The sequence below is a fragment of the Amblyraja radiata genome, chromosome 13, assembly GCF_010909765.2.
Source record: "Amblyraja radiata isolate CabotCenter1 chromosome 13, sAmbRad1.1.pri, whole genome shotgun sequence".
Taxonomy (NCBI): domain Eukaryota; kingdom Metazoa; phylum Chordata; class Chondrichthyes; order Rajiformes; family Rajidae; genus Amblyraja; species Amblyraja radiata.
The window spans coordinates 51809392-51835895 of record NC_045968.1 but is presented as its reverse complement, the minus strand read 5'-3'; the positions used below and the strand labels follow the sequence as shown (position 1 = coordinate 51835895).

The following is a 26504-nucleotide window of genomic DNA, read 5'->3' as shown; positions in this document are numbered from 1 at the left end:
ACCTGATGACAGGCGACTTCATGGGTTATGGAGCCAATGTTGAGAACTCCCAGGTCTGGGCAGTGAATCAAAGAACTTGTATCACTCTATGAATATAAAAACCCTGCCAGTTTATTACTGTGCTTGGAAGGAACTGGAGATTCTGGTTTAAACCGAAGATAGACACAACAAGCTGGAGTAACTCAACGGAACAGGCAGCACTTCTGGAGAGAAGGAATGGGTGATGTTTCGGGTCGAAACCATTCTTCAGACGAGTCTCAACCCAAAGGAGAGAAAGGTCTCAACTCAAAATGTCACCCATTCCTTCGCTCCAGAGATGCTGCCTGTTCTGCTGAGTTACTCCAGCTTTTTGTGGCTATATTCTTATTACTGTGCGACTTCCCTCTGATGTGTTTATCCTGCTGCTGGCACTGTATATATACACAACAATTACAATGAATGAATCTGGTACTTTGTCTACAAGGTACAATTCCGTGAGTGTGAATATGTCAGACTGTTGCTCAATTCATCTGTGGGAGAGCTATCACAATTTAAGCACAAGATTTTAGATGTTTGTGAGGAAGACTGCAATGGAAGTCAATTTGCCCTATCCAAATGTTGTGGTTGGACTGATGTTGGGAGATTTGCCATGTTTTATACATTTCCTGCTTTAACATAACTTTTATGATACAATCAAAGGTAAGGTTGAAAATTTACTGATCACACAAAAAATAAGTAGGAAAGTAAGTTGTGAAGAGGTCATAAGGGGGCCGCAATAGGATATGAATAGATTAGGAGGACAAGCAAAGATTTGGCAAATACTGTATTGATGGGAAGAAAATAAAATCATATCTACATATTATTCTCCATCAGTTGCATTCCAAAATCATTAGTCAGAGCAAATCCAGACCCACTTTTTGTTCGACTGCTCCCGTAAAAGACGCATCGTTTTGGTATGAATAATGATTTCTCTAACTTCAAGTAACCCACTCTCTCCCTCCCTCCCCCACCCAAGTTGTCTTAGATAGACACAAAAAGCTGGAGTAACTCAGCGGGACAGGCAGCATCTCTGGAGAGAAAGAATGGGTGACGTTTCGGGTTGAGACCTTTCTTCAGACTGGTTTGGGATGAGGGAGATGAGACTGGTTAGCATTGTCTATATCTCTTGTTTCCCTTATCCCTAAACAGTCTGAAGAAGGGTCTCGACTCGAAACGTCACCTATTCCTTCTCTCCAGAGATGCTGCCAGTCCCGCTGAGTTACTCCAGCACATTCATGATGATTGTCCAGGTAATAGATCTATAACAACTAATGATCTCTTTAACAAAACAATCACAAATGTCCACAGAAAACTTTGGAACAATTTGTGATTTAAAAAATATTCCAAAATGTGCTGACAATACCTGCTTCCTTGTCATCTGGTTCTAAAGAACCATTAAACCATTGGCCAAATATAATGCAAACTGTACCTGACACAAACTACATGCTTGGATTTACTTTGAGATCAATCAAATTGACTTCATTCCATCAGACAATGCTTTATGTTATCAACAAATGGTTAATCTATTGCAAAAACACAAAGACCAATGACCTGTCAAAATTTGTACATCAACTTGAAAGGAATTCTGTGCAGGAAATGCTATTTTTTGCTGAATTATATATTAATGCAGCAGCAGAAACTGGCATAAGCCATTTCTATTAAACCAGTTTAATATCAAAACTTTCTAAATAGTGAAAACAAGATTACATTTTAATATCTAAGCTGCCCAAATGCAGTGATCCAGCTTTACCTTTAGTTCAATACAATTGTTATGTACCAACACTAAAAGATTCCAGGACAGAGTTCTGGAGTAGCTCAGCGAGTCAGGCAGCATCTCAGAAGAACATGGACAGATGATGATTCGGGTCAGAACCCTTCTTTGGACTGATTGTAGAGGTGGGGGGGGAAAGAAAGCTGTAAGAGAGGAGGGGCAGGACAGAGCCTGGCAGGTACGGTAATTGGCCGACACCGGTGAGGAGGTTATTTGATAGACAGATGGTTGAACAAAGACCAGAGATGAAAAGCCAGAAGGTGTGAGACAAAAGGATTGAAGAGTTGTGAATTTTGAAGCTAGAGGAAGGAATGTACATGGAAGGGAAGTGGGGGGGGGGGGGGGGGGGGGGGGGGGGGGGGGGGGGAGGGGGGGGGAAATAGGTGCGAGTCCAAGTGGGACACCATGTTATAGGAAAGATGGTATTAAGCTGGAAACAGTGCAGAGAAGATTTACATGGGTGTGGCCAGGACTTAAGGGCCTGAAGTATAAGGAGAGGTGAGTAACTCTATTCCTTGGCATGCAGGAGGATGAGGGGTAATCTGATAGAGGTGTACAAAATCGTGAGTGGTATAAATCGGATAAAAGCACAGTCACTTGTCCAGAGTGGGGAATCGAGAAGTGGACATTAGTTTAAGTTGAAGGGGAAAAGATTTAATAGGAATCTGAAGTGAAACTTTTTACACAAACGGTGATGGGTGTATGGAATGAGCTGCTGGAGGGGGTAGTTGTGGCAGGTACTATCGCAATGTTTAAGGAATATTTAGACAAGTACATGGATAGGATAGTTTTAGTCAGGTGGGACCTGTGTAGATGGGACATGTTGGTCGGTGTGGGGAAATTGGGCCAAGGGTCTGCAAGTCCACTCTGCAAGACTCCATTAAACTACTGCAGGTCCACATCCGATTTTCTGGCAACTGATGTTCCGGCCACTCCTTTAATCCAGACAAAATTACGAGTGTGCCGTCCCCCCCGTTCACCAAACTCCTGTGTGTAGGGCAAGACTCGTAAGATGTGGCTTAGTCAATGTGTGGTGGGATTCGTTAATTTAGGCCAAAGGCGGCTTGCAGTGTAACCAAAACAAAACCAGTTGTTTAATTTACTGTCACGTGTACCGAGGTAGTAAAATACTTTTGTTGCGTGCTATCCAGTCCGCGGAAAGACAATACATGATTACAATTGGGCCATTTACAGTGTATAGATACTTAATAAGGGAATAACGTTTAGTGCAAGGTAAAGCCAGCAAAGCCCGATCAAGGATAGTCAAAGAGTCACCAAAGAGGTAGATAGCAGTTCAGGACTGCTCTCTGGTTGTGGCAGGATGATTCAGTTTGCCTGATAACAGCTGCAAGGAAACTGTCCATGAATATAGAGGTGTACGTTTTCACACTTCTATATGCTTTTCCCGATGGGAGAGGGTAGAAGGAGGAGTGGTCAGGGTTCTACTGATCCTTGATTGTGCTGCTGGCCTTGCCGAGGCAACGTGAGGCCCTTGAATCTGGAGGTGTGAGCATTTTGAGTGAGCGATGATAAGTTGTCAGACTGTCTTTGCGGGATGGGTGCAGCCACCCGAGGCCTGTCTGAAGGTGCTGCTCCGCTGGGTGGGCAGGACGCCTGCACGACCCACGACCCACTGCCACCACACAAAGCCGTTGTGTGCGGAGACGGACAGCACAAGCAGCAGCAGGCTGGCGGCTGAGATGCCGCTTCCAGTAACAGTCTAAAATTTGCCACTTTGGAAGTGGTTCCACTGCAACATCCTTTATAAGCAGTCATTAAAAAACCTTTGCAATTTAATAATTTAATTTAATATTCTTTTTATTGAAGTTTCTAATTTCTTTACAGACATGGGAAGGGTATAATTAGCAAAACGGATAATGCTGCAAGGCTCTGGAACCAAGGTGGTGGACCTGTACCAGATGTAAGACAAATGGTAAATGAGCAATAACATGGTGCTCATGAGTTTGGGTCCGATAGGAACAACAATGTTTTGGATGAGGTATGCCAGCATGGAGAACATTGGAGCTGTCAAGTTTTGACAAATTAAAGGCAAAAATGGGCTTTTAGCAAATGTGGTCTGGTGGAGTAGAGGCGGCCAATGCCACGGGTGTGCAAGTTAATAGCGTTAGTGGTTGAGTACATTTGTGGCCTAAAATACTTGACAGCATCAAAAAGTATTTCACACTAATTCATTCCGTATTTTTAAATGTTTATGCAAAATTTCTACTGATAATGACCTCAATGGATCTGGGTTCTTTTTAAACCTTTCATCATTTGTATACATTCCTGAGGTATTTTGTACATGACTGAAAATCTAAAATCATGGCAAAGCCCTTACCTGGTCGCCCCATTCCAATTTTTTCAAGGTCTTCATTTTTCACATAGTCAAAGTGGGAGAGCCGGGTGACATTGAGATCATCACGGATGCGAAGGAAATACTGTTGCAGCTGCACCTCGGTGAGAAGTTCAAGAAGCCACTCTGTGCCCTCATCTGACTGCATGCTCCCACTGAGCTTCTGGAAGAAAAAACACACAAAATGCATCAGAATGCTAGCTGGAAGTATGGCCAGGAATACAGGAAAATGTAGAAAAGGCACCAAAATAAAATAAATGACTCAGTGAAAAATGTAGTGCAATAAATATTTATGACTTCTGGATACTTAATTCGCAAACATCACTTTAAGTAGGAACATAAAGTATGAATGCAGCAAGGCACTCTTGTCATACGATTATACTGTCCCACAGTTATGTTTATGTCACATGATAGTTTGGAAGGATCGCTGGGACTGGAAGTGGCACTGGTGATGTTTCAGATGCCTATAAAACCCAGGAGCATTCCAACTCCATATATCTAGTTTCCCTCTCCCCTGACTCCCAGTCTGAAGAAGGGTTCCGACCCAAAACATCACCCTTGTCTTCTCTCTAGAGATGCTGCCTGTCCCGTTGAGTTACTCCAGATTTTTGTGTCTATCTTCGGTGTAAACCAGCATCTGCAGTTCCTTCTTATCCATCCAATTTAGTTTAGTTTAGCTTAGAGATACTGGGCGGAAACAGGCCCTTCGCCCTGTGTCCGTGCCGACCAGCGATCCCAGCACACTAAAACTATCCGACACACACTAGGGACAATTTATACCAAGTCAATTAACCTACAAGCCCGTACGTCTATGGAGTGTGAGTGGAAACCGAAGCACCCTGGAGAAAACCCACGCTGCTGAAAATAATGAGGGTTTTTTCAAGCAATCCATTTTGTAGACAAACCTGAATTGCTGCACCGAGCATATGGATCTTATCTTGAACCCAGATACTAGGAGGGAAAGAAACTCTTCCCCAGAAACCATCAATGAACCAGCATCTGTGCCTTGTGGAATCATTAATTGATTTACTCTTTTGGCTTGATGCTTGCAAAAGAGCAGTGTTTACAACAACAGCCAGATATCTTCTATGGAAGAGAAAAGAGATGACAGATTTAAACATTGGAATTCTAGAAGAACTCAGCCGGTCAAACAGTATCCGTAGAGGCAAGAGGTGTTCTTAGGTTGAGTCACTGCCTCAGGACTGTGAGGGAAGGGAAATGATTGGCAATATATTGAGCTTGGGCCAAGGAAAGACACTTGGCAGTGCTCAAGAGCGAATGTAAGGAGATAATCCAGGTGCGGAAGATCAGCAGAAACAACAGCAGGAGAACAGTAAGACAGAAGGTATTGGAAGACCCAATGTGGAGAGGAAAGCTTACTCCTTTGCCCCTGTCCACCAAGGCAGCATATGCCTTGAAGAAAATTCATAATAAAGCAGTAGGAGGAAGACAAGAGAGACTGTAGGTGCTGGAATATGGAACAAAAAGCAAAATGCAGGAAGAATCAATTGGGTCAAGCAACAGCTATGGAGGTAAGCGATGCACTCTATGTTTTCTTTATTAACTCAGGACTGAATTAGAATAATTGATCATAACAGGCCACCACATCTAGATATCAATTTATTTGCTAATATTCTCATAATTGTTCCTATATTTTTGAACATCGTTACTAAACTATTAATCTGTCAAATTCATAATTGTTTTGTCCAACCTTGTCAAACCCTGCATCTGTTAGCATTATGCCTCAATGGGTGGTAAGCTATTCCCACTCCTGGCATCTACATATATGACAATAGGGTAGCATTTTGAACAGTTAGAATCAAGAATCTTACTTCCAAAGAAATTCAAAGCAAAACCTATTTTCCCACTTGAATCTATCAAAACCGTTTTAGACTCAATATAATTTAATGAGACTCAGCCAAGACAGACATGAATTTTGCATTTATTCACTTGCACTACCATGATCACAATCCAAAATAAATTTGTTTCAAAGCAACTTCTGTGCAGGATTTGATTCAAAGTAATTTAACTAAGTCCAAAAGCATTTCTTATCCAACTGAATATAACCACTTGCCCACTGGGACATTCCAAGACATGCACGTCATTTTAATTTAATACCAGCTAATGTATAAACCCAATCATGAAGTCTTGAAACCTTCTGTATACATTCTAAGTTTAATTCCTTCAATGCACAGGTTAAGCACAAAAGGCGGCTAAGAGCTTTCACTGAGCATATCCCACATCACGACTTGGTTCCAAGCTCTCCATGTGCAGAGAATCATGAGCCTAGGATATTAGATCTATGCTTCTTTTGGCTGTTGCAGTTAGAAATGTTCCACTGTGGACAAGCCAAAGTTATGACTAACACATTTTTTTCATTTATTGGTATTGGCACAAATGATATAAGTTAATTTTTTTCTGCAGTGTTTTTTTTTCTTTAAATATTTTCTGAAAGTTGTTTTTCCCCTCCCTGTGAAGGCCACACATTCTCCTGTTGCCAGAAGGGAGTCACTGTCTGAGGCAGAGAGAGAATGCACCCAGAGATGTCACTCCCAATTTTCATTTATGGAAACAGGACCATCGGCCCAACTTGCCCCCATGTACCAGCTACATTAGTCCCACCTGTTTGGTCCATATCCCTCCAAACATGTACCTGTCTAACTGTTTCTTAAATGTTGGGATAATCCCTGCCTCAATTACCTCCTCTGGCAGCTTGTTCCATACACCCACCACCCTTGTGTGAAAAAGTTACCCCTCAGATTCCTATTAAATCTCTTCCCCTTGACCTTAAACCTATGTCCTCTGGTCCTCGATTTTCTTCCTTTCCTGAAGCTGGTGGCTCTGATTATCTATGTAGAAAAGAACTGCAGATGCTGGTTTAAACCAAAGATAGACACAAAAAGCTGGAGTAACTCAGCAGGACAGGGAGCATCTCTGGCGAGAAGGAATGGGTGATGTTTCGGGTTGAGACTCTACTAAAGACAAGAAGGGTCTCGACCTGAAACATCACCCATTCCTTCTCGCCAGAGATGCTGCTGGTCCCGCTGAGCTACTCCAGCTTTTTGTGTCTATCTTTGGCTCTGATTATCTGATGTTGATTGTATTCAATAACCAGAGGAATTACTTCTTCAAAGATAACTGTGGAGATTAAATTATATTTCTTTGCCAGTTAGCTTTCAAATTCAAAGATGTGATAACTAATCCATCGCAATCATTGAGTGCATTGAATAGTTGGGAAAACAAGGAAACTGGTGGAGTTCAACATCTAATAATGAAGGCCCTCATACTTAATCAGGAGAAGTTAAGCTGCACTCTGTTAACGGCATATTCATGTCCTCTTCCAATGTGCTCCAAAGTTACCACACCGTTTCTCTATAATGCCCCAGTAATTTAATATATATTAATAGTGCTGTTGGCAACCTAGTGATTGTCTTTATTCACTCAAAAAAAAAAAATCGAAATAATTATAATGAAAGTAAACATAGAAGTAAATAGCCCAGAAAAAAATCAGCAGAAAGAAAGTGATAAACAAAATTTTGAGATTTGGAAATCCTTATCAGTTGTTCTCCCCCTGATAATGAACTTTGTTTTTTGTATTTTGCATTGCACTTCAATCAAGGAAAACTTGACCTTTGTATTCCATGACTGTCTAGCAGCAGCAGCAGCAGCAGCAGCAGCAGCAGCAAAGAGATGCCTCCCACATCCCTCAAGATGGAATGAATGCCCCATCTCTCTGCTCCAGTTACTGCTCCAAAGGATATGAATGGTGATTTACAAATGTGAAGTCAAGGTTTATACAGCAACCCTATGGCTCAAATCCAAGGGCTACTTTCTGTCAAAATCACATTATCACTTGCAGTTGTTTGGACTGAATTTTTGGCAACATAGTTTCCTGGTTTTATTCGAGTTATCTTTTTATCCCGCATCTATTTTTAATCTGCACCCATACTTACTAACCATTGCAAGCTCTGTTGAAAGTGAGAAAGATGACATGGAATATATTCTGAAAGCTTAGTCCATACAATATCCATGTCATCAATTATTCAGTGCTTTGAAGCCCAACTATTGAAATTATTCAGAAGACAGGCACAAAACGCTGAAGTAACTCAGCTGGACGGGCAGCATCTATGGAGAGTAGGAATGGGTAACGTTTCGGGTCGAGGCCCTTTTTTAGACTGAGAGTCAAGGGAGATGATCCAGGCAATGTAGAAAAGTTCATTGTTGGCTGAGGGGAAGCTGACAACGAGGCATACAAAGTAAACGTAATCAGGAGGACAGTGAAACTAGTCGGAGAACGAGGGTGGGGGGAGGGATGGAGAGAGATGGAAAGCAAGGGTTACTTGAAGTTAGAGAAGTCAATATTCATACCGAAGATAGACAATCTCAAGTAATAAGCAATAGTATTGCAATCCACAACACGCAATGACATAAAATGCATTTTGTAACAGCTAATGCTGAACTCTTGCAAATCAAACTGATTAGTAGAATTATTAATGAATCTGTCAGAGTTTTTTTAAACCTGGAATTGAGGTAGCATCTAAGAATGCAAGGACACATGGAAAGGATATTGAAGTGACATTATGGTAGATAGCTGTAATTGAGAATAGATGGTTTCATCTGAAAAACCAGCACCAGCACAAGCCTAGACTGTACTGCTTCGAGTTTGTGTAAACCATAACCTATGGCCAATGTCTGAACGTTAGTGCTAATAGAGTAATCGAGTCATAGAGTCTTACAGTGTGGAAACAGGCCCTTCGGCCCAACTTGCCCACACCAGCCAACATGTCCCATCTACATTAGTCCCATCTACATCTGCCTGCATCTGGCCCATGTCCTTCTAAACCTGTCTTATCCATGTACCTATCTATCTTAAATGTTGTGACAGTCCTTGCCTCAACTAGTTCCTCCAGCAGCCTATTCCATACACAATTTTTATGTCAAAATGTTACCCCTCAGGTTCCTATTACATTTTTCTTCTCTCAACTTAAACCTATATCCTCTGGTTCTCGATTCCCCTACTCTGGGCAAGAGACTCGGTGCATCCACCCAATCTATTCCTCTCATGATTTTGAACATCTCTATAGGATCCCACTTCATCCTCCTGCACTCTAAGTCCTAGTCTGCTCAACCTCTCCCTATAGCTCAGTCCTGGCAACATCCTCGTGCTGCTACAAAAATCTGTTAATGTAGCCTTTCCTGATTGATTTGGTTCATACAAACTTTAACACCAGTCATATATATGCATGGAGCACATAAACTGACCATGAATACTGCAAGCATAATTTGCTTGCTTAAATTCCCACCCATGTCAACAACTTGTTCTGGCACCAAGTCTCCTGGATAGCAGATTCCCTTATGACAAGAGCTCAGATGGAGTATGGTCCAGTGCAGAGCCAAACCTGACCTCAACACAAAATATGTTGAGGGGTGATGTCATCTGTAATAAATCTGCATCACACCAAAATTTGGTAAAACGTTGGAAAAGAGTAACAGCTACAATAGAAAATTAATCATCAAAAATACAAAGTATTGATGATACAAAAGTGGGTGGTTTTGCAGATAGTGAAAATGGTTGTGAAAGATTGCAGCAGAATCTGGATCGATTGGCCAGGTGGGCGGAGGAATAGTTGATGGCATTTAATACAGAGAAGTGTGAGGTGTTGCATTTTGGGACATCTAACAAGGGCTGGATCTACACTGTGAATGGTAGGCCTCTGGGGAGTGTTGTGGAGCAGAGGGATCTAGGAGTGCAGTTGTATGGTTCCTTGAAGGTGGAGTCAAAGTCAATTTTGTTCGTCACATGCACATTACATGCAGTGAAATGAGTCGCAGGTAGATAAGGTGATCAAAAAGGCTTTTGGCACATTGGCCTTCATCAGTCAGAGTATTGATTATAGAAGTTGAGAGGTCATGTTGCAGTTGTATAAGACTTTGGTGAGACCACATTTAGAATATTGTGTTCAGTTCTGGGCACCATGTTATAGGAAAGATATTGTCAAGCTTGAAAGGGTTCAGAGAAGATTTATGAGGATGTTGCCAAACTAGAGGGTGTGAGCTGTAAGGAGAGGTTGAGTAGGCTGGGTCTCTATTCCTTGGAGCGCAGGAGGATGATGGGTGATCTTATAGAGGTGTATAAAATCATGAGAGGAATAGATCTGTTAGATGCACAGAGTCTCTTGCCCAGAGTAGGGGAATCGAGGACCAGAGGACATAGGTTCAAGTTGAAGGGGAAAAGATTTAATAGGAATCTAAAGGGTAACTTTTGCACACAAAGGGCGGTGGGTGTATGGAACAAGCTGCCAGATGAGGTAGTTGAGGCAGGGACTATCCCAACGTTTAAGAAACAGTTCGACAGGTACATGGGTAGGACAGGTGTAGAGGGATATGGACCAAGCACAGGCAGGTGGGACTAGAGTAGCTGGGACATGTTGGCCGGTGTGGGCAGGTAGGGCCAAAGGGCCTGTTTCCACACTGTATCACTATTTGACAAAGGGCAGCAACACAAGGGTACGAGCACAAGCTGACTTGAGCTTATTCCAACAACAAATATGTGACTTGTTCCTATATACGGAATACTTCTCCCAAACTACCACCAGCGAACATTTGTAGAACAATCATACTTCCACTTTCTATTATCGTAATGGAATAGTGTTTATTTTTATTGAAGACCATCGGCCTCTACAAGTTTCAAATTTGCAGAAGCAGCAGTACATGGTCACATCAACTCTAAATGTGGTGTCATTGTTCTGAAAAAAAATTCCATTTATCCTCCCCACTCAATTTCTATTAATTAAGGGCCTGTCCCACCAGCATGCGGTTGCATGCGTCTAGCGCGACCATACGTGGTGGCTTGAGGTGTACGGCTTCGCGGGGCCGGTCCCACTTCCAACCGCGGAGCCGTCTGGAGTTGTGCGGGGCAGGTCCCATCATCATACTCACCAATCAGCTGGGCAGGAGGCGGGCCGACTGAATTTGGGCGTCGCATGGCGTCTGGCGGTGACGTCATCACGCAACGGCACGCCGGGCAGTGACATCATCGCGCAATGCCACGCGCTAGGCGTACGCCGTCAAGGCGCTGCGTACGGCGCCAAGACGCTGCGTACGGCGTCGACACTGCATACGGCATCGAGACACTGCGTACGCCCGTCGAGGCGCTGCTTACGGCCTCAATGCGGCTGCGGGCCGATAGGCCATTGCCGCGCGGAATTTTTGGACAGTGTCAGTTTTTTGGAGCCCCGTGCGATGTCGGGACCAGCCCCGCACAACTCCATACGGCTCCGGCGATCGAAGTGGGACCGGCCCCGCGAGGCCGTATGGCTCAAGCGACCACGTTAGGTCGCTCTCGCCACATGCAGTCGCATGCTGGTGGGACAGGCCCTTTAGCCACAATTAATCTGGACAGTTGTCACTTCTCATAGAAGGAGCCAAATAGCACTGCTAATTACTGTTTATAAAATGTAATACATTGTTTTGCAAAAAATTGCAAAACTGGAAATAAACTCCAACATTCCTAAAATTATTGCAACATTACAGTAACATAATATTACTATTTATCACATAGAAAAATGTGAAAAATATCGTGAACTTGCAATACACAACACGATTAAAAGATACTGAAAACAGTATGACAGTTAACATCTGAAAAACGGAATGGATGTAATTATCTCAACTTTTGGACTCTTATAGACAAAATAGTTGGAAACAATTGGTATGGGTCCTGAACAAACAATTACTTAGTCAAGGAACTAAGCCTGATACAGCCTTAAAATATTATCGTATAAGATTGGTCTAAACTCTTTATATCAACAGAACAATCAAATTTCAGTAAAATAAACAAACTTTCCCCAGGTTCCTGACAAATTCTTTTGAAAATTAAGCATTTGTTTTCTTTCATCACATATGTGATTTTTCTGATTTTTCAACGTGAAATTGTAATGTTAGTCATACATATTTCTGTAAAATGTTCAGGAACATTATCTCTAAATTTGAAGAGATAGTTGAAAAAAACAGCTTTGCTGCATATGTAAATGATGCAACATGGAGCATAAATTACACAAGAAAATAATTTGGATATCACACATTGGAATAAAGGTTCAAAATGATCATTAGCAAGTTATTGCCTTGCTACTTCCACACCCTGGCCTACATGAAGTGGCAAGCATCCTACCATTTAAAATAAAGCCTGCAAATATGTTTGGAAAGCTTCCTAATCCTTGTCTTCCCAAGTGTCAAAAACTAAAAGAATATAAATGCCTCTGATGTTCCCAAACATTAAAAAATGATCAAAATCACTTCAAACAATTAAATACGTGTAAGTTGACAACAAATGTTAAACACATTTTTTGTTAAATCTACCCAAATATACCTCTCTCTTGAAGTCATTGTTCCTCATTCAAATTAGGTGCAAATGGGCAGATCAACTGCTGGGAAACAGTGCAACTGGGATCAATCAAGTCCAATTTTGGTTGTAAATCTTTTGCTACCATTATTGCAACTGCCAGGAAGGTGAGGACATCCAGGTTCACATTGGTGACTTTTGTCCCACAAAATGTTGTGCACTACTTCAGCCATCGGAACCACACCTCCTACCAAATGAACCCAGAAGGTGTTGACAGCTGTTCCGCCCCTCCGCACAAGTGAATCTCAGTTAACGTGTGTTCTCCACTGACAAAATAGGGAGGAGGCTGGGAAAGGAAGAGGAAATGGATTTGTGAGAAAGGAAAGGATAGGGCAGACAGCCTGACATGATGTTACAGCTGGTGTAAATGTCATCTCTCTGTAACCAGACCCTGAAATAAATCACCGGCTTCTATAAATTTAGTGAGCTTGAGATCAAGATCAGGTGACACACAGCAGGATGTAGAGTGTAGGTTACAGACATCTCATGAAAAGGTACATAAGATCGTGCCTCATCAGCAATCCAAATACTGAACACACAAGCTCCAGTTAAATATCATCCCCAGAGCCAGGCAGAGGATTTCTGACTTAAGCAGTCACTTGTTTTAAACAGTTGCTTATTTCAAACGGGCCTTCTCTTTTAACACAAATTCAGGGCTGGACATGATGTGTAGGAAGGAACTGCAGAAGCTGGTTTAATCCAAAGATAGACACAAAAAGCTGGAGTAACTCAGCGGGTCAGATCAGATCCAGACAAGGACCATAGCCTCTACAATTAACCTCAAACAGCCTTTCCTAACGCAGCCACAATACAGTGTGTAAGAAGGAACTGTAGATGCTGGTTTAAACCAAATATAAGACACAAAAAGCTGGAGCGACTCAGCGGGTCAGATCAGGTCAGCATGTCTGGAGAAAAGAAATAGGTGACGTTTTGGGCCGAGATCCTTCTTCAGACTTTCTGTCCTGAGCCTCCTCCAGACTAACTATGCTTCAATTAATTAATATTTTGTGGCCTAGAGATAAAATAAATGATGCACCAAGCTAAAACAGCAAACAACCTAATTGTTTTAATAACAGGACAGTAACTATTTCCTATTCCAACCATTATCCAAAATAAAAAGCAAATTGTGTTCAGTTTTAATGAAAAAATGGTGCAATATAAAAAATAATTCAAACATCTTTTTCTTTAAATTTGCTTTTATAATTCACAACTCCTATCTCTATTTGCAGTATCACAGTGGTGAAAACCGCTCAGTACATCATCGGTGCCCCGCTCCCTGCCATGGATGCCCTCCACCGAAAACGGTGTCTGAGACGGGCCGGGAAGATCATCAAAGACCCCTCCCACCCCAACCATGGACTGTTTGCCCTCCTCCAGGTCTCGTACTAGTAGGATGAGGAACAGCTTCTACAACAACATTATCACACTGCTGAACTCGGAGTCCCGCCGATAGATTTCTCCAGTCTCTCCGTCCACATTGTTTGCTTACTCTGTATTTTTATTTCTATATTGCACTATTACTACGGACTGACGCTAAACTGCATTTTGTTGTACCCATAATTGTATTTGTGCAATGACATTAAAGTTGAATTGAATTGAATTGAAACAATGCATCCCTCCCCAATGAACTCAATGCATTCTGTACTCATTCTGTCACAGCTGTCAAATCGGCTTTAATGAGAGTTCCCAGCCGTGTTCTCAAAACGTGCGCAGAGCTGGCAGGGATATTCACAGGCATCCTCGACCTCTCCCAATAACCAATCTGTGGTTCCCACCTGCTTCAAGATCACCAACATCCCAGTGCCAAAGAAAGACAAAGTAGGGTGCCTTCATGACTACCATCTGGTGGCTCTGACATCCACTGCCTTTACGAGGTGCTTGGAAAGGCTGATCATATCACACATCAACTGCAGCCTCCCGGGCAGCCTTTATCCACTGCTACTCGCTTAGCATTGCAAGGGATCCACTGCAGACGCCATCTCCTTCAACACCATTCTACCACCACCCTCCTCGCAACTGAACCTTGACTTCCTGACCCATCAGTAAGGATATGTGACAAAACAGCCTTCATTATAATTCTCAATATCAGTCCCCCACAAGATTACATTCACACCTCCTTACTACTCCCTGTACACTACAAACGTATCCACGACAAATATTTAAACAGGGTATAGCCTATAACTCTTGTTAAAGTTGGCATCCAGCAATCTGATGTGAGTTTATAAACTGAAAGGAAGCTAGCGATCTATGAATTTAAAAAGTAAACAAATATCTATAATTGATTAGTTAAACACCAACATACATAACAAAGGACTATCACTTATATTGAGAGTGCTAATTAAGGTGCTTTCACCAGGTAAAAAAGCAATTTACTCTTTTTGTTTCATTTTATAGCTTTAAAAACAAACTGTGCTAGCTGTCTAACATCCTGAAAAGTGGGGCCTGGCATAAAGTAGGAAGCCAAACAATGACTAATTATCTTAACATTTGACCTTTCAATGCTTTTATTTTTCAAGTAATATTTCAGTGTTATTTACAACACCTGAACCCAATGAATATCTGATCAGTCAATTTGAAGATGAAGTAAAAGAGAATCCTCTTGCTATCATAAGCCAGGCTCAAGGCCAGTGTCTATTCTTTCTGGCCAATATTTATGCATTAATGAAAAGCAACCAATTAGAAAATCATTGCTTGGTTTTAGCTGCATAATTTTTAAGGCAGATTGCGTAGATGAATTGCAGAAGTCAGAATTGGAAGGTTAAATTTGTGTAACCTCTCCCTCTTTAATATCTACTGCTTAAAGTGATAATTTCCTGTGTGTCTTTTTAACTTATATGATGTGAAAAATAAACAGAGGGCCATTTTTATAAATTGGCTTTCTAACTGGAGGTTCTAGATTTGGCGGAGATAGTTAAAAGGAACTAAAAGTCAGTAGGTAGGAACTACAGATGCTGGTTTACACTGAAGGTCGACACAAAATGTTGGAGTAACTCAGCAGAACAGGCAGCATCTCTGGATAGAAGGAATGGTTGCCTTCTATCCAGTGATGCTGCTTGTTCTGCTGATTTACTCCAGCATTTTGTGTCTATCTTCAGTGTAAACCTGCATCTGCTGTTCTTTCCTAAACATATCATCTGCTCCACTGTGACATCTCCTCAAGGAATGCCTACTTTGAAGGTTCCCCGCCTCTCCTACAAGAGTTCTGCAACATGCTCTCTCGCTGCTCTCCCTCTCCCCTAACTCTCAGTCTGACGAAGGTCTCGACCCAAATCGTCACCCATTCCTTCAATCCAAGATGCTGCCTGTTCCGCTGAATTGCTCCATCTGGAACTAAAAGTGAATTCAGAAGATCACAATCAGAATGCTGGAATTTAACTCCAGGTTAGAACACTGGAAAATAGGTCATTTTGGCAACATCTCCACGGACTCAAAATTACAGTTGTAAGGTAGCATGATTTTCTTTTAAGGTAGCTGACAATTTTTCAGAAGGCAGCAACTAGTGGAACCAAGCCAATTATGCAATGAAGACATGATGTACAAATGCCCCAAAATAATTTAACATATAAAACTAAACCACAACTGTACCTTCCTTTGTGCAATTATTACTGAAAGGAACTCAACTGCATCCACAAGCTGTTAATAAACAAACACTCGCATTACTTCATGTAAAATGAATGCAAACGACTTTCATTTGTTTTGAGTATTCACTGAATCGCAGCATAAATCTGGCTTGGGATCAATTCAGCAGTTCTTTCTGATGGAAAACCAAGGAAAGCTAAATCAAATCAAGCCAAGTTTATTATCATATGCACAGATACGTTCAGGTGTATATACAATGAAAAGTTTGCTTGCAACAGCATCACAAGACTTTCCCAGTGCAAGAAAAAATAATAGATTATTGCTTGGCACTAAAGGATGTGGAGCTATGTCAAGTAAGTGGAGTTTGTGATCATTCTGAAGGGTCCAGTTGGTTTAAGGTCCTGCTACAAACACTCCCTGACTTACGCGGGTTACGTCCCACAGACTGTTGCACGTCAGATGTTAGTGAGTCCGAAACCGAAGGGCTGCTACGCACGCGTAGATGTACTATTCAACACGGAGCCCACTGGGAGCCCCACCGCGGAGCCCATGTGGGAGCTCTGACGCAGAGACAACGTGGAAGCTGTGATGTGGAGCCCATGTGGGAGCCCCGGCGCGGTGACTACGTGGAAGCTCTGATGCGGAGACCACGTGGGAGCATCCACGAGAACAGCTGACTGGCTTTCAGAAACGGCATCTTGCGACGGCAGTAGCACACAGCTAGCGTGATTACCAAGAAGCACAACTCCGAAATAAAGTAGTGGGCTAACGACTTCCTTATGTAAGTGCGAGTTAATGCAAGTTGCCTATTATGCAAGTCCGAGAACGGCTGTACTATTCTCAAATAAGATTAATGTTCACTAAGAAGCATTTAGTCTTCTTTTGTTTCCATAACTACATCCTTAAGATTTTAAACAAATGAAGAAAATGAGAAACGCATTCTTGTTTGGTTTGATACAGCCCAAATCACAAAGTTTTAGATCATGGTAAGCATTACTGAAAACAAGCTATCTTGAACAAAGAAAATTTGCCCTCAACTCCAAACAAAACACTTCCCTCTTCTCACGAACTTGCACAAAAGGCCCCTGTAAGATGCTGTGACTCGTCTGAAACAGGAAAAGTAGCGAGACCTCATTTAGATTTTAGTAACCCTGGTGAAACTCATTCATTCATAATTGGTTCCTGCAGTTTGATTTAAGAGATGATAGCAATCTTGACTTCCCTTCCTCCTCTTTCACGTGTTAATTGTTATTGGCAACCAGGGTTCAGAAGGCAGCTCAGTCTACCCACCCAGTTTCAAAATAGGCCTCTTTCTGAAACACTTAAAGTAAAAAAAACCTTTGTATTCTGTTGTGTGCATTTGTGCAACTTCACAGAAAATGTATTCCAGACTTCTTATAAAATAAGAACAAAACACATAGCAGGCACAAGAAACTGCAAATGATGGAAACGTGACCTAAGCATTAAGGGCCTGTCCCATTTGGCGTTTTTTTCTGCGACTGTCGGCATCATTGACTGACGTATTAGGTCACCGAAAAAGTCGCGGCGTGATGACGTATTGATACACGGTGTCTCCTCAAGTGTCGCAACATTTTTTTGTCGCCGCTGGATTTAGAAAAGTTCAAAATCTTTTGGCGACCATGATACATCAGTCAATGACGCCGGAAGTCGCCGAAAAAAATCGCCAAGTGGAACAGGCTCTTAAAGGTTTGAAGGAACTCAGCGAATCAAGCAGCATCTGTGGATGGAATGGACAAGTCGGGACCCTTTTTCAGACGATACACATTGTCACTCTTAAGCTTTTTTGAAACAGATCTTTTTTGAAGTGATGCAATCCCAACCTCAAACTTTCACACACCCAGCAAATATCACACCGAGAAGAGAGCTTGAACAAGTGAATTTGGTCAAATTCAATTCTGAATAGCTGGAAATTCCTGGTCGCTGGGTTCATGTACATTTCATATTCTACATTACAAAATCACAGAAAACGCACCACACATTCCAGGACGCAAACTACAGATATATCAGAATAAAGCCACACAATTACAAAGCAGGTAATCAACAACATCAGTCACATTGAAAAGGACTGAACTCCATTTCCAAAATACCTCTGGCTAAAACATTGCCTTGGTGTGGTCTTTGTGCGACGTTGTAGAGTCATAAGATAGCACAATGTGTTAGGTACCGCCCTTGGTCACAGCTTGAACCTTGTGATACTGTTTAAGCAATTTCCTGAATAAACATCTGGTTCCAATAAGATTTTATATTAGATCTCATCCAAATCTAATGTGTTAATGCACAACATTTACATCAATGACAAGAAATCAATGACATAACCTCGGTGACGTTTCGGGTCGAGGCCCTTCTTCACTGATGGATCTGCTTTTGCAAATGATTTTTGTAGTCCTAAGATTGCTGAACTTCTGACCTTTTGGCAGGAGATTTTGCTTTATTAGATATGAGTACTCACCTATTTAAAGCATTACTGCTCAACGTGGAACATAGAACAGTACCAAAACATCACCCATTCCTTCTCTTTGGAGATGATTGTCACCTGTCCCGCTGAGTTACTGCAGCATTTTGTGTCTAACTTCGATTTAAACCAGCATCTGCAGTTCCTCCGTTCATTACTTCATATACCTTCATCAGATTCCCTCAGAATTGGTAATGGTTTATTATTGCCACGTGTACCGAGACAGTGAATTGCTTTGTTTCTGTGAAATTCAGTCAAATGATTCCATACACGAGTACAATCAATCCTTACGGAAGCACAACAGGTAGTGCAATGAGAAAAATACCAGAATGCAGAATACTGTGTGACAGCACTGTAGCGTTACAGATATACAGAAAAATCGCAAGGTCTTCTGCAAGCTTTCAAGCTTTTGAATCTTCTGCCTGAAGATTGAGGAAAGAGGGAATGACCCTTAATAATATTGGTTGCTTTCCCAAGAGAACATGAAGTGTAGATGAAAATGCTGGAGAAACTCAGCGGGTGATGTCTCGACCCGAAACGTCCCCTATTCCTTCGCTCCATAGATGCTGCCTCGCCCGCTGAGTTTCTCCATCATTTTTGTCTACCTTGGATATTTCCAGCATCAGTTCTTTCTTAAACATGAAGTGTAGATGAATCAGAATCGCCTCTATGCCAGGACAACAATCCTGGCTTCTCAAATCTATCCATATCAAGTCAAGTCAACTTTATTTGTCACATACACATACAAGATGTGCAGTGATATGAAAGTGGCAATGCCTGCGGATTGTGCAAAAACAACAGAACAGAATCAGTATTTACATGTTAGGAATTTTTTTTTTAAAGACACAGCAATTAGTACAGTAAATTAGTCCCTGGTGAGATAAGAGTTTACTGTCCTGATGGCCTGTGGGAAGAAACTCCGTCTCATCTTCTCTGTTTTCACAGCATGACAGCGGAGGCGTTTGCCTGACCGTAGCAGCTGGAACAGTCCATTGCTGTGTGGTAGGGGTCCCCCATAATGTTGCTGGCTCTGGATCTGCACCACCTGGTGTATAGGTCCTGCAGGGGGGCGAGTGTAGTTCCCATTGTGCGTTCGGCCGAACGCACTACTCTCTGCAGAGCCTTCCTGTCCTGGGCAGAGCTGTTCCCAAAACAGATTGTGATGTTGCCGGACAAGATGCTTTCTACAACCCCAGAGTAGAAGCACTGAAGATCCTCAGAGAGACAGTTACATATAATTGAAGACCCTTATTAATGGCATCAAGCTACCTGGTTACAGAGTATCAGCTGTAAGGAGGTTGGACCAATTTCTCTGGAGCGTCAGAGGTTGAGGGGAGACTTGATAGAAGTATGAGAGGGATATATAGGGTAGAAATCTTTCTCCCAGGGTGCAAATGGCAAAGATTAGAAGACATAGCATTAAGATCAGAGGTAAAAAGTTTAAAGGAAATGTGTGGAAAAGCAAGTTTTTTTTTACACAGAGAGTGAAGGGTGTCTGGAATGTGAAGTAGGCATGATAGTGGCTTTTAAGAAGCTTTTAGACAGGCACATGGACATGCAGGGAATGGACGGATACAGGTCACTGGCAGTCAGAGATTAGTTTAACGTCATTGTGTTCGACACAGACATTGTGGGCCAAAGGACATGTCCCTGTGCTATATTATTCTACACCCTATGTTAATTTAAATAAATCACCAGCTAAAAGCCTTTCCATCTTTCCCACAGTGTGATGGCGAAACTAGATATGGCAAAACCACTGCTTGATAAAACATTCATTTAATTTCCTAGTTGTTTTACTCTCTTCATTTATAAAAGCCTGGAATTTCTTTCTTTTTTTACGTCATTTTTTCAACCTGCTTTGCCATTTTCACAAATGCATATCTACTTGTAAATGCCTGATCTTGCATATCCTAAACCTCTTTGTTTATATTGCCTCCGCATTTTTCCTACCTTTAAATTTTAGCATTAAATGTTACCTGCACCACGTGGGCCGAAGGGCCTATACCTGTGCTGTACTGTTGCATGTTCAAGGTTTCAAGGTCAGTTTATTGTCACATGTACCAATTAAGGTACAGTGAAATTCTAACTGTGCCTACTAATTCTGTCCCCGATTATGGAGTTTACTTTAGATATACAGTATGGAAACAGGCCCTTCGGCCCACTGAGTCCACCCTGACTATCGATCACCCATTCACTATGGTTTCATAAATATATCCCAGCACCATCTGTAATTACTGGTTTTATTCATACACCTTTTCTTTTGATCATGGGTGCAACTTCTACAATTTTCTAGATCTCAGGCATCATCCTTAGATGCATCTCAGCTGGACCAGGTGAAATATTTACCTAAGACAGACATAAAATGCTGGAGTTACTCAGCAGGACAAGCAGTATCTCTGGAGAGGAATGGGTGACATTTCGGGTCGAGACCCTTCTTCAGACAGAAAGTCACGAGAAAGGAGAACGAGAGGTATAGATGATGATGTCGAGCAGGGGTTCCCAACCTTTTTCATCCCATTTACCCCTGGGAACTTTAATAGCACATAACAATGCTATTTCACTTATGAACAACTAAAGATGAACAGATACCAGAACCAAACACAGTCAGTCAATGAGAAAAAATGTGTACAAATCCAGAATCAACAAATTTACCCCAGGTAGGCAGAATTTATCCCCTGGTTGGGAACCCTTGATGTAGAGAGATGTAGAACAAATTAATGAAAGACATATGCAAAAAAGTAATAATGAGAAAGGAAACAGGCCATTGTAAGTGGTTTGCCAGGTGAGAACGGAAACATGTTGTGGCTTGGGTGTGGGAGGGATGGAGAGAGAGGGAATGCAGGGGTTACATGAAGTTAGAGAAATCGATATTCATACCCCTGGGTTGTAAGCTTTACCTACTTACCGCAGCTAGACTTTGCAGATCCACTTTTTTAACAATTGTTTTGTCCATCCAGAATTCAACTGCATCTTCTTTTGCTGAGACTTCAGAAGCAGCTACTGACATTTTTGGCAGGGAAGTACCTCGGTCAAGCTCTCTGCCTGTATAAGCAGATCTCTCTGGCCCCTTCGTCTACAACTCTTTCCGATTCACATGCTCGCACAATAACATTTGTTTCCCTTTGATTGATATTTGCTATTAATCTTTTTTCCTTGTTTTCCCTTCGTCTTCCTCGTTTCCTTTACAACCCCTCTAAACTTCTGTAATCAGCGTGTGCTGACAACCATGTTTGTCGTAAGCTGTTTTTTCAGTCATGCACAAGTACTGGTTTTATTTCCCTAGCCTTCCCTTTGAAGGGTTTTCACCTATACTGGTGCTGAAACATTTCCACTTTTAGTTTCAGCTTTCCCTGCCAAGCTTCCATTCCAATTACCTAGGCCAATGTTGTTTGCATCCCATTAAAACTGGGCCTTCTCCAATGTTTTAACTACTACTTTTATCTTGCAGTGCACTATATTTTTAATGATGGTGATTTTGGTCCTTCCACCTATATTTGTTCCACCAGGCCGGCATCATTTTCTAGAACTGAGTCAACTAGGGCAGCCTTCCTCAGGCTGAAGAAGGGTCTCGACCCGAAACGTCACCTATTCCTTTTTCTCCAGAGATGCTGTCTGCCCCGCTGAGTTACTCCAGCTTTTCGTGTCCATCTTCAGTTGAAACCAGCACATGCCATTCCTTCCTAGACACAAGGTAGACTTCCTCAGTGGACCAGAACCAAATTATTCAATAAAGTTCTATTCACGATGGCGATATGACACAATAGAACTTTATTTATCCCAGGAGGTAAATGGGTCTGCCAACAGTCATCAAACACAAGATACATGAAATTAAAGTGACGAGTGGAAAGTCCAGGATTAGGGATGTGCAAAGATGGGGGAGGGGGGAGGGGAGTCAGTCTACCCCACAACAGGAGGGGGAGGAGTTGTACAATGTGATAGCCACAGGGAAGAGGGACCTCCTATGGCGTTCTGTACGGCATCTTGGTGGAACCAGTCTGTTGCTTCCATCTGTCACACTTCAGATATTGCTCCCATTTGCCAACCCTTGTGTAACTGCTATCCCAGTCCACATCTGCAGTATTGAAATGCAATATTAGCACAAGGATGGATTTTGTATATCCATCCTTGGGATATCAAAACCAGCTTAACAGGATAGTGAAGACAGCCAGTAGGATCATTGGTGCCCCACTCCCTTTCCTGTTGGGGATCTATCAGAAGCGGAGCATCAGCAGAGCCATCTCCATTATTATGGACCCCTATCATCCATCACACCACATCTTCTCCATTCTGCCATCTGGGAAGAGGTACAGGAGCACCAGCTACAAAACCAGCAGGATGCTACATAGCTTCTTTCCACAGCCCCCTCCCCATATATCATACACCAACACATCTAACTTCGCCCATACTTTGACAGCTAGGCACCTGTCAAAGCAAAGCCATTGTTCGGTCTGAATGTCTGTTTTTATTTCAATTTTTAGGCCTATTTTAGATATGGTAATTTTAATTTTTAAAGCTATATGTATTTATTCTGTTTTTATTAACTGCACTGATGGGAACTGATTGAGAAACAATTTTTTCGTTTCATCTGTGCATGCAAGTACTCAGTTAAAATGACATCAAAGTAAATACTGAATACTGAATATCCCTGTAAATTCTCCGTAAGCATGCTCCTCGATATCCTTTCTATTAGTCAGTCCATTCCTCTTGAATACTCCAGCAGGAGAATTACTCCTCGTGTCTCAAATTTAAACGTTGATCGCACCCCTCCTTCACTTCTGGAGATCTTTTTTTTTAATTTCAAAATATACTCTTTTTGAGAAATATATATATTCAATTACAAGACTCCATCCAACATTCTCGAAGGCTATATTCAATACTGTTTACACAAATTACACAAATTTATCCCCCACCCTTGCCACTCATGTGGCCCACTAGCGTGGAATCCCTTCCCTTTTTTTTGAGGGGCATCTCCACCACACGCTGCCCTATCTGCTCTCTCTACCACTGCAATGCCGTCCTTAAAGAATACTGACTTATCCTCTCATTTCTGCTTTTCTATACCTTTTCTCAGCACTTTTCATCCAGATATATTTAGAACCCATTCTTAGTGGGTTTTATGTGGTCAAGTATCATAACATGATAATGTCAAATGGCTAATGGGGCTGTCCAACTTTACGATCTAATTCAAGAGTTCTCCTGAGTTTTCCCTGATTCGAACTCGGAGAATTACGATAATAGCCGCTCGGGGCTCTTGTGGACATTTTTAACATGTTGAAAAACCTTCACGATTCTTCCCGAGCTTACCACGTTTCCCGAGTACCTGCCGTTAACGTTACGAGCCGCTAAGAGACGTCCCGAGCTCCGACGTACCCGCAACATACATTTTACGTGCTTACCACGAGTTTGATTTTTTTTTTAAATCGGAAGATCTCTTGAATTAGCTCGTACAGTGGGACAGCCCCTTAAATGTGCCTGCAATCCACCAATTTTGGTTAGTACTCTGAAGACGGGTACCGACCCGAAACGTCACCTGCTCCTTTTCTCTAGATTTGCTGAGTTGCTCCAGCAATTTGTGTGTTTATCTTCTACGTTTTCATACAAGTATGTAAACCTGCTGAAAAGATTCCTGATTTGGTCTAGTTTGGCCAACAACTTATTTTGTGTATTGTGCAATCTAACCCTTCCTACACCATCTTTGTCTATTCAGTGGTAGACACAAAATGCTAGTTTAACTCAGTGCGACAGGCAGCATCTCTGGAGAGAAGGAATGGGTGATGTTTCGGGTTGAGACCCTTCTTTTCAGTGTTACTTCTTGGTGTTCTTGTGAACAATCTAACAAGACACAAGTCCCAGCTCTGTAGAGATGCAGATCCCAGCTCCCTCAGAGCTGGTCCCAAGTTTCCAGAAACCTAAAGCATTCCCTTCGATACCATCACTTCAGCCACACATTTATCTGAAACAGCAGATATGTTAATGGAAATGCCCTACACACAGCAACGAGATGGTGTCTTAGGTGTTGATTAAGCAATAAATGTTGGTCAAAACGCTTGAATCCCCATCTATGCAACATCATGAATTAGTTCATACTCATTTGAGGGGGCAGAAGGAGCCTCAGTTTACCATTTCACCTGAAAGATGAAAAGGCTGTGTATCACTTCTGATACACAGTAAGTGTGGTCAGTGGAATCCTTCCAACTATTTGAAAATTATTAGTGCCATAAACTCCCGCCAGCCAATACAAGCACAACATTCAGCAACAGTTTTTAAATTGTAGACTTTCAACACATAAAATAGAACTGCATGCAGGGTAGAGTTAAACTAAAAAGTCATTCTTTCTTTCACTCATGAACATTTCCCAATCAATGACTTGATACAAGTGCGCCATTTGTTGCAAATGATGTTTCTGGGAAAGTAAAGTCAAAAGTCATATAAACAGGATACGGGAGTATCCAACTCGCAAACGATTAACATTCAGCCCGAGTGAGAGCGAGGACAATATCATGCAGACTTGCTGATGCAGAGCTCTGCAAACAATGAATCACAAAACAAAGCAACTTTACAAATCACATATTAATCCAGTTTCTGGGATTTCAGCATGACCACTACTTACGCTTTACAACGGCCAACAGTAAATTTAATTTCCATTGTATATAGAATTGTATATGGAGATTATAAAACGTAGTGAACACTGCCTGGTCCATCACCTCCCCGCTATCAAAGTAATTTATAAGAGGTGTTTAAGAAGGAACTGCAGATGCTGGAAAATCGAAGGTACACAAAAATGCTGGAGAAACTCAGCGGGTGCAGCAGCATCTATGGAAATATTTCCTTTGCTCCATAGATGCTGCTGCACCCGCTGAGTTTCTCCAGCATTTTTGTGATTAATAAGAGGCTCTGTCTCAATAAGGCAGTCGGCATCATCAAGGACCCACACCACCTGAAATGCTCACATTTCACTCCTGCCATCGAGAAGGAGGTATAGGAGTCTGAAAACAGTAATGTCCAGGTTCAGAGCAGCTTCTTCCAAACAACCATCAGACTATTGAACACAATGAACTGCTTTTGTTGCACTAGGGACTTTGGCCTTTGTTTTGTTTTTGCACAATAGATATGTTTTTATTGATTGATTTTTTTGTTTTTGTTTATCGTATTATCTATTGAGTGCTGTGAATACAATCCTGTTGTGCTGCTGCGAGTAAAAATGTCATTGTTCCTTTTCGGGACATATGACAATAAAACATTCGAGACTCTTGATTTGTCAGCACTGAAAATTCCTGCTGTAGGCAGGAGGAGGAGGAGAAATGGAAGTTAAACTCACTCGGAAGAAAAGCCCTTCCATTCACCTGCAGGATGGAAAGGAAAGACCAAACAAGTCTGAATGGTTTAGAGAGCGAGTGTGGGGGAAAGCAGGATGGTGGAAGGTTCTGATCACCGAAGACGGGTGGCGGTAATATTCGCAACTCCTTTTTCTGTAAACGTACCCACTCCTATCCAACCCCACTACATGAGAAAATCAGCAGGACTGAATGAAATCAGCACAGCAGAGCAGGAGCTGCAGAAATCAGCGAGCACAAAAGCTTCCTGTCCTTTAAACTAATGTTTCGGAACCAGGCCAAAACAAATATTGACGGCAGTTTTGTGAGCTCCAAATATTAAACAACCTATGAAACCGCAGCCCACCTCCCCCCAACCGCCCACCCAACCCCTCTGCCCCTCATGAAAACTCTAAATCAAACACGGAATATCCTCGGCCGATATCCCACTCGCAGACTGTTTGGTAAACTCTGGTTCCATAACTTGCATAACTGGGCACCCTCACAACAAATGTACATAAATAGAGCCATTACTCATAATACAGCAATAACTGTGGATGAGTGAAGGAGCTACTTTAAATCCAGAAGCACTCAATTGT

The 26504-nt window shown here is 42.0% G+C and overlaps 1 protein-coding gene across 10 annotated transcripts in view; it reads right to left on the bottom strand.

Moving 5' to 3' along the window:
• tnk2 (tyrosine kinase non receptor 2) overlaps positions 1 to 26504 on the bottom strand; it is a 152536-nt gene that overhangs the window by 88875 nt on the left and 37157 nt on the right. For 9 of the 10 annotated variants that reach the window (XM_033032081.1, XM_033032087.1, XM_033032085.1 and 6 more), the window contains exon 2: positions 4128 to 4305. In XM_033032081.1, coding sequence (XP_032887972.1) covers positions 4128 to 4305 — 178 coding nt within the window. Of the gene's footprint in view, positions 1 to 4127; positions 4306 to 12507; positions 12794 to 26504 lie in introns of those variants that run through there. The other variant, XM_033032082.1, reaches the window with a different exon arrangement.